The sequence below is a fragment of the Pseudophryne corroboree genome, chromosome 5 (assembly GCF_028390025.1).
Source record: "Pseudophryne corroboree isolate aPseCor3 chromosome 5, aPseCor3.hap2, whole genome shotgun sequence".
Taxonomy (NCBI): Eukaryota; Metazoa; Chordata; class Amphibia; order Anura; family Myobatrachidae; genus Pseudophryne; species Pseudophryne corroboree.
This window is the reverse complement of record NC_086448.1, coordinates 67,376,250-67,393,556: the sequence shown is the minus strand read 5'-3', so window position 1 is coordinate 67,393,556 and position 17,307 is coordinate 67,376,250. Positions and strand designations below refer to the sequence as shown.

At 47.3% G+C, this 17,307-nt stretch overlaps 1 protein-coding gene across 8 annotated transcripts in view; it reads right to left on the bottom strand.

Moving 5' to 3' along the window:
* Positions 1–11,707, bottom strand: part of MTSS1 (MTSS I-BAR domain containing 1) — a 277,949-nt gene extending 266,242 nt beyond the window's left edge. For 2 of the 8 annotated variants that reach the window (XM_063921333.1, XM_063921338.1), the window contains exon 1: positions 11,207–11,707. In XM_063921333.1, coding sequence (XP_063777403.1) covers positions 11,207–11,278 — 72 coding nt within the window. In that variant the 5' untranslated portion in view covers positions 11,279–11,707. The remainder of the gene's footprint in view (positions 1–11,206) is intronic. The other 6 variants (XM_063921331.1, XM_063921332.1, XM_063921334.1 and 3 more) reach the window with 3 other exon arrangements.
* Positions 11,708–17,307: the final 5,600 nt, after the last annotated feature.

The following is a 17,307-nucleotide window of genomic DNA, read 5'->3' as shown; positions in this document are numbered from 1 at the left end:
ATGGTTTACATACTTTATAACCGATGCAAGGCAGATCCTTTCCTCTGTAGTCACAACACAGAGATTCTGCTAAACAGCATTAATACAAAACACCCTGGTTTCATTTTCCCAGATCCATGCATGGATTAAAACAGTAATTAACACTGCAGAGAAGTCATTTTAGGTGCGTTTTCCCAAAGACAAGATACATATTTTAGTGTGCGACTGTCTGGAGCAGTCAGAGCTAGTGCCACACGAGCGATGAGACCTCACGAGATGAACTGCCCAGGGGAAAACCAGTGTTATTTTACAGAGCATTTTCTGCCCCATAGCCACCAAATCGCTCCTACATGCGATAAATGCTTCCTCCATGAAATTCTGAGGAGATAAATTGCCTGAAGCTCACGAGGTGGCTAAATTGCAGCATTATATGACTGAAGGAACGCACATGCTACCAAGTGATTAAAAATGGATAGCACACAGGAAACCATGGGGCGCCAAACTCGGAAACGGTTATGAATTTTATACCACGACAGGTAACTAAAAACCATCCATGCAGCCCTGCCCTAAACACAAATGGATACGTTGCTAACCAGATATAAAAAAAAAAGTAAATAAATAAATCTTGATGCAGAAAACGTAATATATTATATTTGCATGTTATGCTTCTTTAAGAGAAAAAATATATAATATATATTTTGTTTTATATTATATAAAACAAGGTTGGGGTGTGTGTGGGGGGGGATAACAATGCTGTTTAACAGCTACCATGATCTTTGGCGGGAATTCATTTCAGTGTGTTGTATGTGATGTGCTGTTCCAGAGCTAAACAGCATGCCCGCTGGCACAGTCAATTTTGTATGAGGTACAAGGGAAAACCTGCAATGTTGGCCCTACCATACAGTATATGGCCAAAATGAGCGCACATGCTGAATTGAATCCCCCACCCCCACTACTGCAACCTACTAAGTAACGTCTATTAAAGATTAGATGAGCTGTATGCTAAAATAAAGCAGCAATCCCAAATAGGTGTTTGTTTGTTTGTTTTACTTTAAATAGTTAAGAATAATTATGCATGCTTAAATCATAATTAATACCGCATTCACACCGCAAATGCCGGATCCTACCCGGTAAGACAAACGTGTACTTACCGGGTGGGATCCGGCATTTGCGCTCCGCTGCTGGCTTTCCGACCCGGCAATATACCGGGTCGGTTGCCATAGCAGCGGAGGGAGCAGCAGCAGCAGGGGTGGAGGCGGCGCTGGGAGATGAGCTCATCTCCTGCGCCGCCTCTCCCTATGCTGTGAATGGGAACCGTGTCGCATCGACACGGCTCCCATTCACACCGCACCTGACTCGGTAATCAACCCGGGTAAAACCCTTCTTTTTTACCGGGTTGAATTACCGGGTCAGGCGACCCGCTAAATCGTCAAAGGACCTTTCACATCGCACACTGACCCGGTTCGACACGGCAATATGCCGTCGCGATACCGGGTTATTTGTGCGATGTGAAAGGGGTATAACTGACCTAAATCACTATCTCCTTTTCAGAATCTCTCTGGCGGTTACAAAATATGACTGCCAGTAACACAGACACAGGCTCACAGCTCTCAGTATGTCATGTGACGGCACAAGAGGCTCTTATAGTACACTGATCAGACAGAGCTCAGATGGTTGTTCAAAAGCCTCTCCGCTCACTACATCATGTGATGCGACTGATGTTGCCACCACTGCCGTTGTGCAGCACTGATAACAGCAACCTGAAGAGACAAACCAAGGAAAAATGCCAAGATTCTTCCCATAACTGGGATTTGTGGCTGCATTACACCAGTAAAAGCCACAGAACTCCTACGCCTATTAGAAAAGTTATGACAACCGCATATTAACCTCTAACTAGGAACTATACCGGAAGGGATGTTTCATTTCCAGAATGGATGTAGGGATAAAAATAAAATGAAAAAAGGAAGAAGAGAGGATCCCGGGGGTTACATAGGAAATATACTCCAATAAACAAAGAGAGGAATACGCCTGGCAGCAAAAGGACTTGTAGATGTCTACAGAGGGGACCTTAAAACAACCAGAGCGACCTCTGTGACCCCCACACAATAACACTGCTATTTAATTACACCAGTTCCTTTCAGACAGGACATTTACAATGGTGCAAGACACACAAACTGCAATGGTGTCACCTTCATAGAACTACTTTACACAAGTGTTTATAGAAACCCTACGCCGCACTTACATGCTATTTCTGCTTACCGTGTTTTTGTTCATCCCATCCCTTTGTAGCTGGTCAGTCTCCCACTACGAAGACTGGTCTTTGATTTCTTTAAGCTGTATTGAGTGACCTATGGCTACAAGTAATACGTGTTTGTATTTATCTGACAGTGCGGCCTGACATTTGATGTCGGCTTCTAAGAGTCAGTCTGCGGCTACAAGCCGTTGAGCTTTTGTCGTGGACAAAATCCTACCCACAAATTAAGGAGGTTTCTAGCAAATCTGGAGTTAAAACAAGTTCCTTCATCCTCAACTCTTGTAAATAAAAACCTACGGGCATCTAAAGATATCATACAGGTGTGAACGAGCCCTGAAGGCGACATAAACATTTCAGAACGACCGCATTGTCAGGAGCCGGAAATGTGACAATGCCGCAGCTTACTGCGTGCGCTGTAACCTAGATAGAGCCCAAAGCACATTGTTTTTAATTCTGCTGTATGTAAACGCGCCCAAACACAGTGCATCATAGACAGGCGTGCGGCACACACATCTCTGACATAACATGTGCGCAGTACCACATGCCTCGCTGCCTGATATTACCGTTTTTAGCCCAGCGGGAAAATGACAGCACCCACTATAGTATGAATAAACTGTACGTGTAAGTCGCTAGGTGCTTATGTAAATAATACAGTAAACCTGTTAGTCCATATTTAGAGTGCAATAAAATGCAGTTAGATCTGAATAACCTTATTCCCACCTAAAAATTGAAAGGAACAGGAAAAAAAGTGACTCAGAACATGCAACTTAGAAACATAGGACTCCATGCTAACGAACGCTAATTGAATGGCGAGAGGTGGTCCAGGCGCCATTTAATTTAACGCGGTGCTTAGTCAGACTAGTGGATTTCTGCTCGCACCCCTCCGGTGGAATGGGGAGGGGGGGGGGAGAGAAATCTGACAAAACAGGTGCCGCAACCACTGTTTTGTGCTCTAGTGCATTGTGACAGGGCAATTATGGTGGATATTGCCCTTTCTCGCGCCTGGGTACAGGCATTTTCTGACATAGCAGCACACTGAATTGAATACCGCCGGGACCTCCTTCCTATTCAATGCCCGTTCAATTGACTCAAGCCCATAGAATTAGATGGCGGATTAGAAACACTTGGCCCATGTAGTCTGCCCTAAACACTTGTGTGTACACACACACACAAGTTATTTTTTGTTGGGAGCCAATTAACCTACCAGTATATTTTTGGATTGTGGGAGGACACCAGAGTACCCGGAGAAACTCACGCAAGTACGGGGGAAAGATACAAACTCCACACAGTTAGGACCATGGTGGGAATCAAACCCTTATCCCCAGAGCAGTTGGGCAGTAATACTAAACAATACACCATCTGTATTGCCCTGTATATTATACGAGACGCTAATACCCCTTTCACACCGCACAAATAACCCGGTATCGTGGGTCACCTGACACGGCAATTCAACCCGGGAATAAAGCAGTGTTATACCCGGGTTAAATACCGAGTCAGTGGCTGCGTAAATGGGCTCACAGGTTCATGCGTCCTGTGACCCGTTTACTACAGTAGGGAGAGGCGGCGCGGAGATGATCTCATCTCCCAGAGCCACCTCCACCTCCGCCCCCGCCATATTGCTGGGTCGGGGAAGTCTGCAGCAGCGGCCAATGCCAGATCCCACCCGGGAAGGATCCATTTCCAATTCCCGAGTGTGATCCGGCATTGGCAGTGTGAAAGGCGTATTACCTGATCATTTTGACAAATGATCCAACGTTCAAAGCAATAGACCCTATTCAACAGTCTACAAATCTGTAACATCACAAAATGAATAGGATGAAAGGCTGCATTATCCATTTCCTCACTGAAGTCGCAGTTCCTTCTGATAGGAACGTCTGCAGCCTCATGAACTTGGGCCCAGCAACTAAGTGGCGGCTTCCACTGTGGGGGAGATCCATCAAATCTTGGAGACAGATAAAGTGGAGACATTTATAACTTGAGCACAACCTGTAAAATGACTGTTAGCTGACTGGCCGGTATTGGCAGCTTCTACAATTTACTTTGCTCCAAGATTTGATAAACCTTCCCCTGTGTGAATAACGGGCAAAGTTTAAAACAGGTTGCCCAAATTTAGGCAATCTTTACAGTTTAGAGACAGGCACCCTCACCTACGTCCCGCTACAACCTTCCCTCCTCATTTACTTCTCCAGGGCCCAAAATGTCACCAGGCTGCAGCATGCTCTCGCCAAGTATTGACTGCTAAAGAGTCAGAAAACAACTACAGGTTGAGTATCCCTTATCCAAAATGCTTGGGACCAGAGGTATTTTGGATATGGGATTTTTCCGTATTTTGGAATAACTGCATACCATAATGAGATATCATGGTAATGGGGCCTAAATCTAAGCACAGAATGCATTTATGTTACATATACACCTTATACACACAGCCTGAAGGTAATTTTAGCCAATATTTTTTATAACTTTGTGCATTAAACAAAGTGTGTCTACATTCACACAATTCATTTATGTTTCATATACACCTAATACACACAGCCTGAAGGTCATTTAATACAATATTTTTAATAACTTTGTGTATTAAACTAAGTTTGTGTACATTGAGCCATCAAAAAACAAAGGTTTCACTATCTCACTCTCACTCAAAAATGTCCGTATTTCGGAATATTCCGTATTTCGGAATATTTGGATATGGGATACTCAACCTGTATTTACATTGAAAACAAGTTTGGAGCCCTGAACACAAGCTCAGTACATAAAGTGAATTCAGATTTTAAATTTTGCAGTCGCCACCAATCTTGGTGTGCATTCACTACACACACCCTGCCAGTCTAAATACTCACTGCTGGGATACAGACCAGAGTGTGCTAGAAGCACCAGAGAGCGAAACCCCAGGTTATGTTATTGAACACAGGAAAGCAGACGTGTAGTGCCAACAAGCTGTTGCATTATTGTGCTAACATATTTCTTAAAGCAACATTACATTTCTTGTTTTTTTCTTTTTATTGAATTGAATTGTGAGTTATCTTTAAGTATCTGACAGGATAGAGGGTTAGTACTAAAAACCATCCATCTATAAAATGGCCTCATGGATCATTCAGATAACAGGAGACATAAAAAGACTATAATTAATAAGTACATCATTCTTCTTTAGAATAAGAGAGCAGTTTGTGCAAATGTAATTATACGGAGGCCGACACAAAAACATGGAGACTTAATTGAAAACTCCCTGTCGCTACCTGATTGGAAATCGAGACCAGCAATTAATTATGAGAACTGTCAGGGTGGTGTCACACGAGCAGTTTTCATTCTACATTTAGTGCAGCCTCTATAATCACTCCAAATTTGAACGATTATACTTTCTGTGAACAAAAAAAGAACATTCAAATCGCTGAAGCAGCGTGTCTAAAGTACCAAATAAAAATGCTGTACATTATGGAGGGTATTCAATCAGTACTGGGTTTTTTTTCGGCTAGTCGAAAAAAATGGCACTAATTCGACCCTGGGTATTCAATTGCGGGCTTTTCGCCCGTTTTTTAATCCTTTTTCACTTTTTTTTTGTTGAATCAGCATAGGTGAAAACGGATTCAAAAAAGTGTGAAAATGCCCGCAAAACACTTGTTTCGACGGCGAATTCAACGATCCACGTGGTTTTCGACAGTGCCGGATTTTTCGACCAGTCGGAAAAATTAGCATGAGCATTGAATAGTGCTAATGTAATTCGCCCTAAAAACGGGAGAAAAGTGCAGATTTCCCGACTGTCGGAAAATATGGCACTAATCGAATAGCGCCATACATCTGAGCAGACCACACCACACAGTGCGTTGTATCTGCCCATTATAATCTATGAGGTTTAATAACAGTGATGCTCTATACACATCTGCAATGAAAAGCACCTAAATCGGGTGCGACTCTAATCGAGAGGTTCCCAAACGCGGTCCTCAAGGCACCCCAACGGTCCAGGTTTTAAGTACATCCATGCTTGGCCACAGGTGACTTAATTAGCACCTCAGTTTATTTGATTTAACCATCTGTGCTAAAGGGCCCTACACACTTGGCGACATCGATGGTAGATATGTATGAACGATAAATCGTTCATATCGTTCAGTGCGGATGCATCAACGATGCGCGTCCTCGCAGTCATTCATCGTAGGTCTAACATCATTTATACCTGCAGCGCTGTATAGAGAATATTTGCCCATTCACATCAGTCCCTGCCCCAGTGGAGCTTACAATCTATATTCCCTATCACATGTACACACACATTCACACTAGGGTTAATTTTTGTTGGAAGCCAATTACCCTACTTGTATATTTTTGGATTGTGGGAGGAAACCGGAGTACCCGGAGGAAACCCACGCAAGTACGGGGAGAATATACAAACTCCACACAGTTAGGGCCATGGTGGGAATCGAACCCATGACCTCAGTGATGTGAGGCAGTAATGCTAACCATTACACCATCCGTACTGCCTTAAGACATGAATATACATAAAACCTGGACCATTAGGGGTGCCCTGAGGACCGCGTTTGGGAAGACTATAAATTGTTGAATCAGAAAGAATATAAAATAAAAATAAATGCGATTCATGCCCTGATACAGAGGTTGGACGATGTGCCGACAATTCTGTCAGACAGCTGAATGGCCACCAGTAACACCGTACAAAACTGAGTATTATATTTGCACTTTTGTCTAGTCGTCCTGTAAACCTGTCATTATGGTGTCGAATTCCAGACTACAAATAATGTTACTGTAGATTTATCTTCTTATTGTATCATCCAGCAAACAGGCCCGCGCACAGTTCTGTCTCAGCGCTGGCTGTGTTGCGATCGGTGTAGGTCTCTATAGTTCCATTACGGAACATAGCAGTGGGATAGAATAGTACATTATACGGTCAGTAAGGCAATACAGTAGTTATCTTTTATTATTACGTTGCCACATAGTTTCCGCAGCGCTGTCCAGGGTTGCTACGCAAACAGAGAAACCGCCAAAAGGAACAATGACTGTAAGGTGACATACTGTGGTACAGGTAGTGGATTTTGTTTTTTTAAATGGAAGAACTAGGTATGACACATACAAAAGGCATGGGAAGGGTGACTCTGGGGTCCATGGGGGCGATTCCGAGTTGATCGTAGCCCTGCAAAATTTAGTAGGGCTACGATCAGGACCATAGACATGCGGGGGGACGCCCAGCACAGGGCTATCCCGCCCCGCACGTCAGTGCCAGCCCCCGACCGCAGAAGTGCAAAAGCATCGCACAGCGGTGATGCTTTTGCACTTTAAGAGTAGCTCCCGGCCAGCGCAGCTTTAGCGTGCTGGCCTGGAGCTACTCGTCGCTCCCCGGCCCACAGCGGCTACGTGTGATGTCACGCATCCGCTGCGGCCCACCCCCCGCAGGCGTGGCCGGACCACACCCACTAAAACGGCAACCAAATACCGCCCCCCTTCCCGCCCAGCGACCGCCTCTGCCTGTCAATCAGGCAGAGGCGATCATATCGCAGCGACCGCCTTCGGCCGTCTGGCATGCGCAGTTCTGACCCGATCGCACTGCTGCGATAAACTGCAGCGTGCGATCGGGTCAGAATGACCCCCCCATGTTCTAAGCCTTAAGGCCCATACACACTGGGCGATTGTGAGCTCAAAGTAGGTCACTTTTGGCGTTTTGAGCTACTTTGAGCTCATACTCGTCCTGCGTGTATGGGCTAGCGCTGAGCACCGATGCGCGCTCCTGCATCACCGCTAGCCGCCGCCATCCGGCAGGCTGTCTGAACAGCAGAGTGACCCACTCTCCTACCGTGGAGACATCGCGGGGCATCGCACCGGCAGTTCAGGTGCGATGCCCCATGATAGATCACATGGTAATCACGTGATGGGCACATTACCGCAGAGTGGGAGCCACGTCTGCCAGCGGGTGCTTATCGCACATTGCAGTGCGATATATTGCATGTTTTTAAAAACACATGCGATCGCACTGCGATGCAATAAATATTAAGTGCAGCACCTACTATCTTGAGACGCGAGATTCGACCAGCGTGCCCGCGCATCGCGGCGCAAGGTACCTAAAATGTGCATACAATCCTTTGATTTCTCTCACAGATGCGGTTGAAATTGAAGGATTGTACCTGATATCTCACAAGTGTATGGGCTAAATTAGAGTTACTGCAGGGGAGACAAAAGACAAGGAGAACGGGAAGCAAGAATAGTGCTGGGGAAGAAACAGAAGGAAGGAGGGCCCTGCCTGTGAGAGCTAACACGCTAAAAGAATGTTATGACCCATGTCAATTCTTAGTGGTGTACATATAAGTAATTCTACACTGCATACACCTAGATTTGTGTACATTTTAGATTTGCACCCTTTCAGGGGTGGGTAATCGGAAGTTGAATACTGTAAGAGTGCCTTACAAGCCCCCTAGAAATGAAACATTACACACGGGGGTAAATTTACTAAGATGGGAGTTCTGTTTAAGATGGGATGTTGCCCATAGCAACCAATCAGATTCTACTTCTCATGTATCTAGCACCTTCTAGAACAGGGCTGGCCAAACCGGTCCTCGAGATCTACCAACGGTTCACATTTTCCAGACCACCTAGCTGGTGCACAGGTGTAGTCATTACTAATTAAGATGTGCTGCATTCATTCCTAACTGACAATTCTACAGATCTCCAGGAGGCCTGGAAAACATGCACTGTTGGTAGATCTCGAGGACCGGTTTGGCCAGCCCTGTTCTAGAAGAATACCTGGAATCTGATTGGTTGCTATGGGCAACATCCCATCTTAAATAGAACTCCCATCTTCGTAAATTTACCCCATGGACTCCTCCCCAGATGCCTCAGGTACCAGAAGCCTGGGATGAAGGTCCACAAGGATGAGATTGTCAGCACCAGCACTATCTATCTAGTCCATTCTGATTGGCTGTTTGCATTTGAATCCCTCAGCTAGTAGTACTACATTAATTAGCGCCACGTCTATTTCAGATCACTTCGCAGCAATAAATTCAGACCTCCTATTGTAGTTGTATACAGTATAACGCCTCATGGCATTACATTGTGTATGAATAGGGTATGGCATCTTTCCCATTTACCGACAAGTCACTGACAATAATAAGACGCTCCACTACGTTTTTTAAGAGCAGAAAGTGCGGAGATCTCTATATGAGGCCCTGCATGTGGGACCATATACAGGGTGAGTATCCCTTATCCAAAATGCTTGGGACCAGAAGTATTTTGGATATTGGATTTTTCCGTATTTTGGAATAATTGCATACCATAATGCGATATCATGGCGATGAGACCCAAGTCTAAGCACAGAATGCATTTATGTTTCATATACACCTTATACACACAGCCAGGAGGTAATTTTATCCAATATTTTTAATAACTGGGGATATCCAATTATCCCCGTTAAAACATTGGGTCCGAAAAACGGCCGTTTATCAGACTTTTTTTACGATGTTTCACCAATTTCATTTTTTTTTCAGGCTATCCTGTTAAATCGCGTGTAAAAAAAAAAACCTTTTCACCCGAAAACACACAGATTCAGTGAAACCTGTGTGTTCCCGGGGATTCTGCTTTGCCTGCCGGAGGCAGGTTAAACAAAATCCCCGATAAGCCGCGGCACATCGGGGCTAATTAGCTAGCCCCCGGCGGGACAATTAGCCCCGGTAAAAAAAAAACTGGGCTAATTGGATATCCCCTTTGCGTTTAAACAAAGTTTGTGTACACTGAGCCATCATAAAATATGTTTCACTATTTCACTCAAAAAATTCCCTATTTGGGAATATTCCATATTTCTGAATATTTGGATATGGGATACTCAACCTGTACATAATAGGCGATGACAAAACCCAGAGAAGTTCCATTATAAGGCATACAGTACGATGCTTTATACTGTGCAGAATCAAGTATATGGAGTAAGAAATAACTATTACTGCATTACAAATTAGGCTCCCTATCTTTCGTAGAACTGCAAGTCCCAGCATGTCCAGCCAGCCTCGGGCTGTGACTTACATTCCACAACAGCTAAAGTGGAACAGGTTGCCTTATGCTTCTGGGAGAACGGCGAATATTGACCATCTGCAATTATATATCTTTGGTAAAATACTTCTTCGGGTCTACATCCCAATAACAGTATACTAGTGTGTAAGGGACAAAATTTAAAAATAAAATACACTTTTCCAAACACAAACAACATTAAATGAATACATTATCTGGACATAAAAGACTAGTCGTGACCAAACAGCACAGAAACCATAAAGTGCCCTTTACTAAAGTGACTGCTGCAGATTGCACTCTCTCCTTGTCTAATCCCATAGCAACATGATTCCAGCCCTGCCCCCAATACATGGAGACAGGGGGTCTGAGGGAAAGGGCTGATTGGTGGGATGGCAAAGCAGCTTCTGATTCCTTAATAAACAGTGATTGACAGGTGTCAGGCTCAGCCGGACACAATGCACAGATACACCTAGCACTGAGCTGGTTACTTAAGTTGCAGAACAGCAAGCGCAGAGCAAAAGGCAACATGTGACATCTTATTACTAAATGTTACACCTCACTTCCCATCCATAGCAACAGCAATCTTCTGCAGCACTGCAGATCTATGGGGGCTACTCAGCCAGGGCATGGGAGGGGGGATTCCAGCTGCCCCTACAAGCAAGGCACAACATTCCCAGCCATATGCAGACATCCTATCCTGACACCTGTTTTACTATATCCAGACACCCACCCACCCGGGTACAGTCTGATCAGCTGTTTATTTGTAGCTCCCATTGACTTGCAGCAGACACAATAAGGCAGACACAAGCAATGTGCATCCCCAGACAGATAAAGCCACCTCTACCTGCAACCAGCATAAGGTTTCCACCTTGCACTGACATTGCAAACCCCAGCCAGTGATTATCTGCATTATCCTGGGATCATTAGAGGACAATGGCAGATCTGTGGCTGCAGCAGTGATGGGGTTAATTGCCCCTGTTGTCTTACCTTCATGTCACTGATGATGGTCTGGAATAGACCTCCTAGAGCACTGCACTCCTTCTCTATCACAGCCTCCATTGTCAGGGTGAGGGGGGGGGGAATCCACCAGGAGCAGCACTGTAGAGGAGCAGAAGACCCCCTGTATGGTTCTCTCTCTAGGCAATCACTCTCTCCTCCTATTCACAGACAGAGAGCCAAGGCAGGGATGGGCTGTGCGACCCCCCAGAGCAATCCTTCTGCATGCAGCGCAGAGCAACCTGGTTTCAAAAGCTCAGTAACCCCCCCAGCTTGTGATCCCCCAAGGCAAGATCCATTGCAGCTCAGTGGGGGGCATGATCCGGATCCAGAGTGTTATTTGGGAAGGTGAGGACGGTCAGGAGCACGCAGGGATCTGTGATAAGAGACCTGCGACTGCCATGCACCACAATGCACAATCCCTCGTCTGTGTTAGGCTATGCACTGGCTGCTGCAGCTGGCTCTTCCCCTTCCGTCGGGATAGAATAATGAGCCCTGCACAGGCGCCCCCTGCTGGACGTCCTCAGTACTGCCCATCTGCACTGTGCACTGTGCAGCCCACAGGCATTCATTGTACAGCGCTCAACACGTCACCGGCTTCATTATTAATACATAGGTTTTAATTATTCATAGAGTTAACGAGAATTTAATCAGATTATCTATTTACAATTAAATGTTAACAAATGTCCCTGTTTATTCCAAATAGGAGGGATGATCCAAGGTTTCCACACATCAGATGGGAATCTGTGTTCTTCTGTCATTGCTGGGCAGCTGAGATCACTATAGGGCAGAGGTTCTCAAACTCGGTCCTCAGGACCCCACACAGTGCATGTTTTGCAGGTAACCCAGCAGGTGCACAGGTGTATTAATTACTCACTGACACATTTTAAAAGGTCCACAGGTGGAGCTAATTATTTCACTTGCGATTCTGTGAGGAGACCAGCAAAACATGCACTGTGTGGGGTCCTGAGGACCGAGTTTGAGAACCTCTGCTATAGGGTATAAGTCATGGTCAGTTTATATCCTGCTCCTGACTGATACAGGCATACTGTCCATTGCTAGCTGTCCCTCTGATGTTATTTACTCTTATGCAAATAATAGGGATGTTTCTAGAAACATAGAATGTGACGGCAGATAAGAACCACTTGGCCCATTTAGTCTGCTCATTTTTTTTACCATATTTTTATCCCAAACCTTATTTTAACCTTATTTCTGTGTAAGGATATCCTTATGTCTATCCCATGCATGTTTACATTGCTCTACTGTCGTATGGGCCCTACACACTGGGCGATAATACCGAAAGATATGAACGATCTCCATACCGTTCATATCTTTCAGTGTGGAGGCACCAGCGATGAACAATGCGCGGCCCCGCGCTCGTTCATCGCTGGTGCCCCGTCGCTTCTGCATGCAGGCCAATATGGACGAGATCGTACATATTGGCCTGCACTGCTATGGAGCCGGGTGACGGGGGGAGTGAAGAAACTGCCCCCCTGCCTGCCGGGTCGCCCGTCGGCCGTATCTGCCGTCGGGCAGCTCGGCGGGGGGGTCGCGCTGTGTCTAGGGCCCAGTAGCGGATCTTGCCACGGGCAAGCAGGACTTTTGCCCGGGGCGCCGCCTTCCGGAGGGCGCCGCACCATGGCAAGATCTGCTGCTGCTGTGGTGCCCCCCGCTGCCGCGGCCCGCTGTCCGTTGTGAAGGGAAACTAGACGCTACACGTCTAGTTTCCCTTCGTGGGCTGCCCGCTGTGAAGGGAAACTAGACGCTACGCGTCTAATTTCCCTTCCTGGAGAGGACCTTCACTGTAATGATGTGCGGTGCGCGTTGACGTCTAGTTTACCTTAGTGGAGAGGACCTTTGCTGTGCGGTGCACGATGACGTCATCGTGCACCGCACATCCTACAACAGTACAGGGGGCGTAACTGACCACGCCCCCTGTATGAAGCCATGCCCCCTAATGCCGCCCGGGGCGCCAGAAGCCCCGGAACCGGCCCTGGTAGGGCCCATTAGCCTCTACCACCTCTGATGGGAGGCTGTACCACTTGTACACTACCCTTTCTGTGAAGTAATTTTTCCTCAGATTTCCCCTGAACCTCCCCCCCTCCAGTCTCAGTGCATGTCCTCATGTCCTTTTGCTTCTCTTCATTTGGAAAATGTTTCCCTCCTGGACTTTGTTAAAACTCTAGATATATGTGAAAGTTTCTATCATGTCCCCCCTTTCCCTTCTCTGCTCCAAACTATACATATTGAGATCTGGGTATGTTTTGTGATGAAGGCTATGCACCATTTTAGTTGCCCTTCTTTGTACAGTCTCTAATGTATTAATATCCTTTTGAAGCATACTTGCCTACCCTCCCGGAATGGGCGGGAGGCTCCCGAAAATCAGGTGACCCTCCCGGCCCCCCAGAAAGGTGTTAAAGCCTCCCGCTTTCCCTGCAGCCCCTCCACGACCCTCCTCGGCCGCCTGCAGCAAAGAACAAGTGGGCGGTTCGAGGGGGTCCGATGACGCGATTCGCGCTGAATTGCGTCATCGTAGCTCCGCCCCCCGCTGTACAGAGCCTATTTTCTCGGCACTGCATAGCAGGGGGCGGAGCCACGATGACGCAATCCTGATGTCTCGCCCCCGGATGGCCCACTTCCCTGTCGGTCACGCCCCCGGACTGCCCATCCTGCTGCCGGCCACGCCCCCATGCACCTACAACGCTGCCTCCTCCCAGAGGAGGGGGCAGCAAAGTAGGTAAGTGTGTTTTGAAGATATGGCCTCCAGAATTGAACACAATATTCTAGATGAGGCCGTACCAATGACCTATACAGTGACATTGGGGCAGATGTATTAACCTGGAGAAGGCATAAGGAAGTGATAAACCAGTGATATGTGCAAGGTGATAAAGCACCAGCCAATCAGATCCAATATGTAAATTAACAGTTAGGATCTGATTGGCTGGTGCCTTTATCACCGTGCACATGTCACTAGTTTATCACTTCCTTATGCCTTCTCCAGGTTAATACATCTGCCCCATTATTACTTCTTTCTATCTGTTGCTGATTCTTCTCCCAGTGCAGCCATTGCTTGCAGTGACACACTTCTGATATTCCCATAATATGCCCACTGAACGGACCCCTTTCTCAGTGACTTTCCCAACACATTTCTGATATCGTCTGATCTGATCACAACTGAACTTTAGGGGTCTATTTATGAAGCTGAGAAAACCCTTTCTCTGGTGTTTTCAGGTGAAGAAGGACTTTACTCAGCCACTCTCAAGTTATCAGAAGTTTAGCAGATGAAATCAGAGATTTCTCTGCTGCCCAACCTTTCAGAACCACTCATCTCAGTCCTCATAGGATGGAGGCTAAACCATGCTTACCTACTTTTCCGGAAGGTGCGGTTCACTCGCAATTTTTCTGGTATTCCCCCCGAAACTCTGTGAGAGTGGGTGTATCTCCCATATCTCTCCCACTTCCTAGTGAAGTGGGCAGGATAGGGAGATAATACTGGGAATGGTAAGTATGTAGGGAGGGGGTGGGGCTAAAATGATATGACTCATGTCGTGTTAGTTGCCTCCCCATTGACCCACTATTCATAGCATTTTGCTGCGATGGAGGCGGGGCCTAATGATGTAAAATCGGGTCCTGTCCTCCGAAGTTGTCGGCTTCATTGCCTCTCCGGCCTTCTCCCAGACAGGACAAATTCAAAGTCAGCAAGTGTGGGCTAAAAGCAATTAATCAGAAAAGGCTTTGCTTGTCATTGTAAGGTAATGCCTTCTTGTGATGTTGTCCTGTGACTTTCTGTCATCCCCGCTGGGCCAAACTACTGTATGCTCTCAATATACTGTGCTGTGACCAGTGGCGTATCTACAGAGGAGGTGACTCATGTGCAGTCTCCGTGGGTGGGACCCCAACCCCTCCTCTCCCGTAGCCGGCAGCGCTGTTCTGAGCACTACAGACTCTGTCACAGTGCCAGAGACAACAGCGCTTGCGCAGGTATCCGGGAAAATGGCGCAGCGCCCATTTTTCCAGAGACCTGCGCAAGCGCTGTAGACTCTGTCACTGTGACACAGTCTCTAGTGCTCAGAACGCTAACAGCTCTGCCGGCTATAGGAGAGAAGGGGGCCCATACACGGTGACCGATGGACACCAGAAAGGTAAGTATAGAAGAAATGGGTGCAGTGTGTGCGGTGTGGGCCCCCTCTGGACCCAGTGGGCCCGTGTGCACCACACACTGCAACCATTATAGATACACCACTGGCTGTTACCCTTTGCCGTCTGCCAGCACCAAGGAGAAGAGACAACCCTCACAGAGGAGCCCCGGCATGGTAAATACAAGCGCTTCTATTTGTATTGCTGCACAGAGCCACATCTGCTTTCTGTAGTCCTCTGTAATCTATGCAGACTGCCATATCATCTGTGTGCTGCTGTAGGTGCAGTTCTCAGTATTCTCTCTGGACAGCTGCACATCATTATTCTGTATGCTGGTTGCAGTTTCAGCATCTGTAAGGACAACCACACAGTGTTACCCTTGTTCTAGGAGCAACCGTATCCCTGCAATTTGTATTCACATGTTGGCAGCTACAGTATGCTCATGGGGCAAATATAAACTTCCACTGCTGAGGGTTTTTATTCTGTGCTCCAGCTGCAGCCAGATGAACCCTCTCTGATATATATGTACGATGGATGTGATGCCGGAGCAGCAGGGGGATGTAGCTTATTGCCATTGGTAGATCTGTCACTACACAATTGATTTTCACAGAGAATCTGAAATAAAGAGGGTAATAGGGTCAGGGCCTTAGGATGAGCAGGCCTGCTCCTCTGCTGTCTCCCCCCACTCCACGCTACGCAGTCTGCTCCTCCTCCACTATCTGTACCTGCCTCACACCTGGATGTAGAACGTCAGCTCAGTGCTCTTCAAAGGATCCAGGTGAGTTTTCACTCCAGGTAAGTGAAACTTGCAGGTGAGTGAAACCAGGTTCCCACATCAGACGTTGCATGTCCACCCACTCCTAAGGGGTCATTCCGATTTGATCATAGCTGTGCTAAATTTAGCACAGCTACGATCATTCACACAGACATGCGGGGGGACGCCCAGCACAGGACTAGTCCGCCCTGCATGTCAGTGCCGGCACCCCCGCAGAAGTGCAAAGGCATCGCCGCCTTTGCACTTCAAGAGTAGCTCCCGGCCACCGCAGCTTTAGCGTGCCCGTCGGGAGCTACTCGTTTGCTCCCCGGCCCGCAGCGGCTGCGTGTAATGTCACGCAGCTGTCGCGCCCCCCCCCCCCCCAATGGTCCGGCCACGCCTGCGTTGGCCGGACCGCTCCCCCTAAACGGCGGCTTAACGCCGCCGTCCAGCCCCCTCCCACCCAGTGACCGCCTCTGACCCGATCGTAGCGCTGCGACAAACTACAGCGAGCGATCGGGTCGGAATGACCCCCTGGTTACCATGACCTCCTTTGTATCCATAAAAGTCAAGTCCTGGGGAAAGAATAATGCTATGTGGCCTCCTGCATTCTTCCCTACATCTGTAGTAAGGGGAACAGAACAGGGGGCATGGTCACGTCATGGAGGGGGCGTGTTTGTGTCATGGAGGCGGGGTCCCCACTCCACAGGCTGCCTCTTATCCCCCTACAAGCACAAGCGGCATGGCGGAGGACATTGGGACATACCTCCCTAACCTTAGCCAAAACAGAGTCTTCAAATAGGGACTATTCCACCAAAATCAGGACAGTAGGGAGACATGAGGCGTCTGTGGCACAGGGAAGGGAGTGCCCTCATAAATCCTCCTTTCTGCAGCGGGGAACACTGTGTTCCACAGGTAATACATCGAGGTGTAGAGTTGGATCTTGATCCGAGGTACCAACAGGCTAAAGCTTTGACTGTTCCCAGGATGCATTGCGCCGCCTCCTCTATAACCCCGCCTCCAGGCACTGGAGCTCAGTTTGTAAGTTGGTACCTGCAGTGCAGGTCACTAACAGGTGGGGCTGCACTAGGCAGCCCTGAAAAGAGCTTTTTAAGAAGACTTCAAGAGCTGCAGCACTATGTATGTCAGTCTGACATTCTGTGCTGCGGCTCCATCACCTCCCCAGCAGCGCTGCATACTC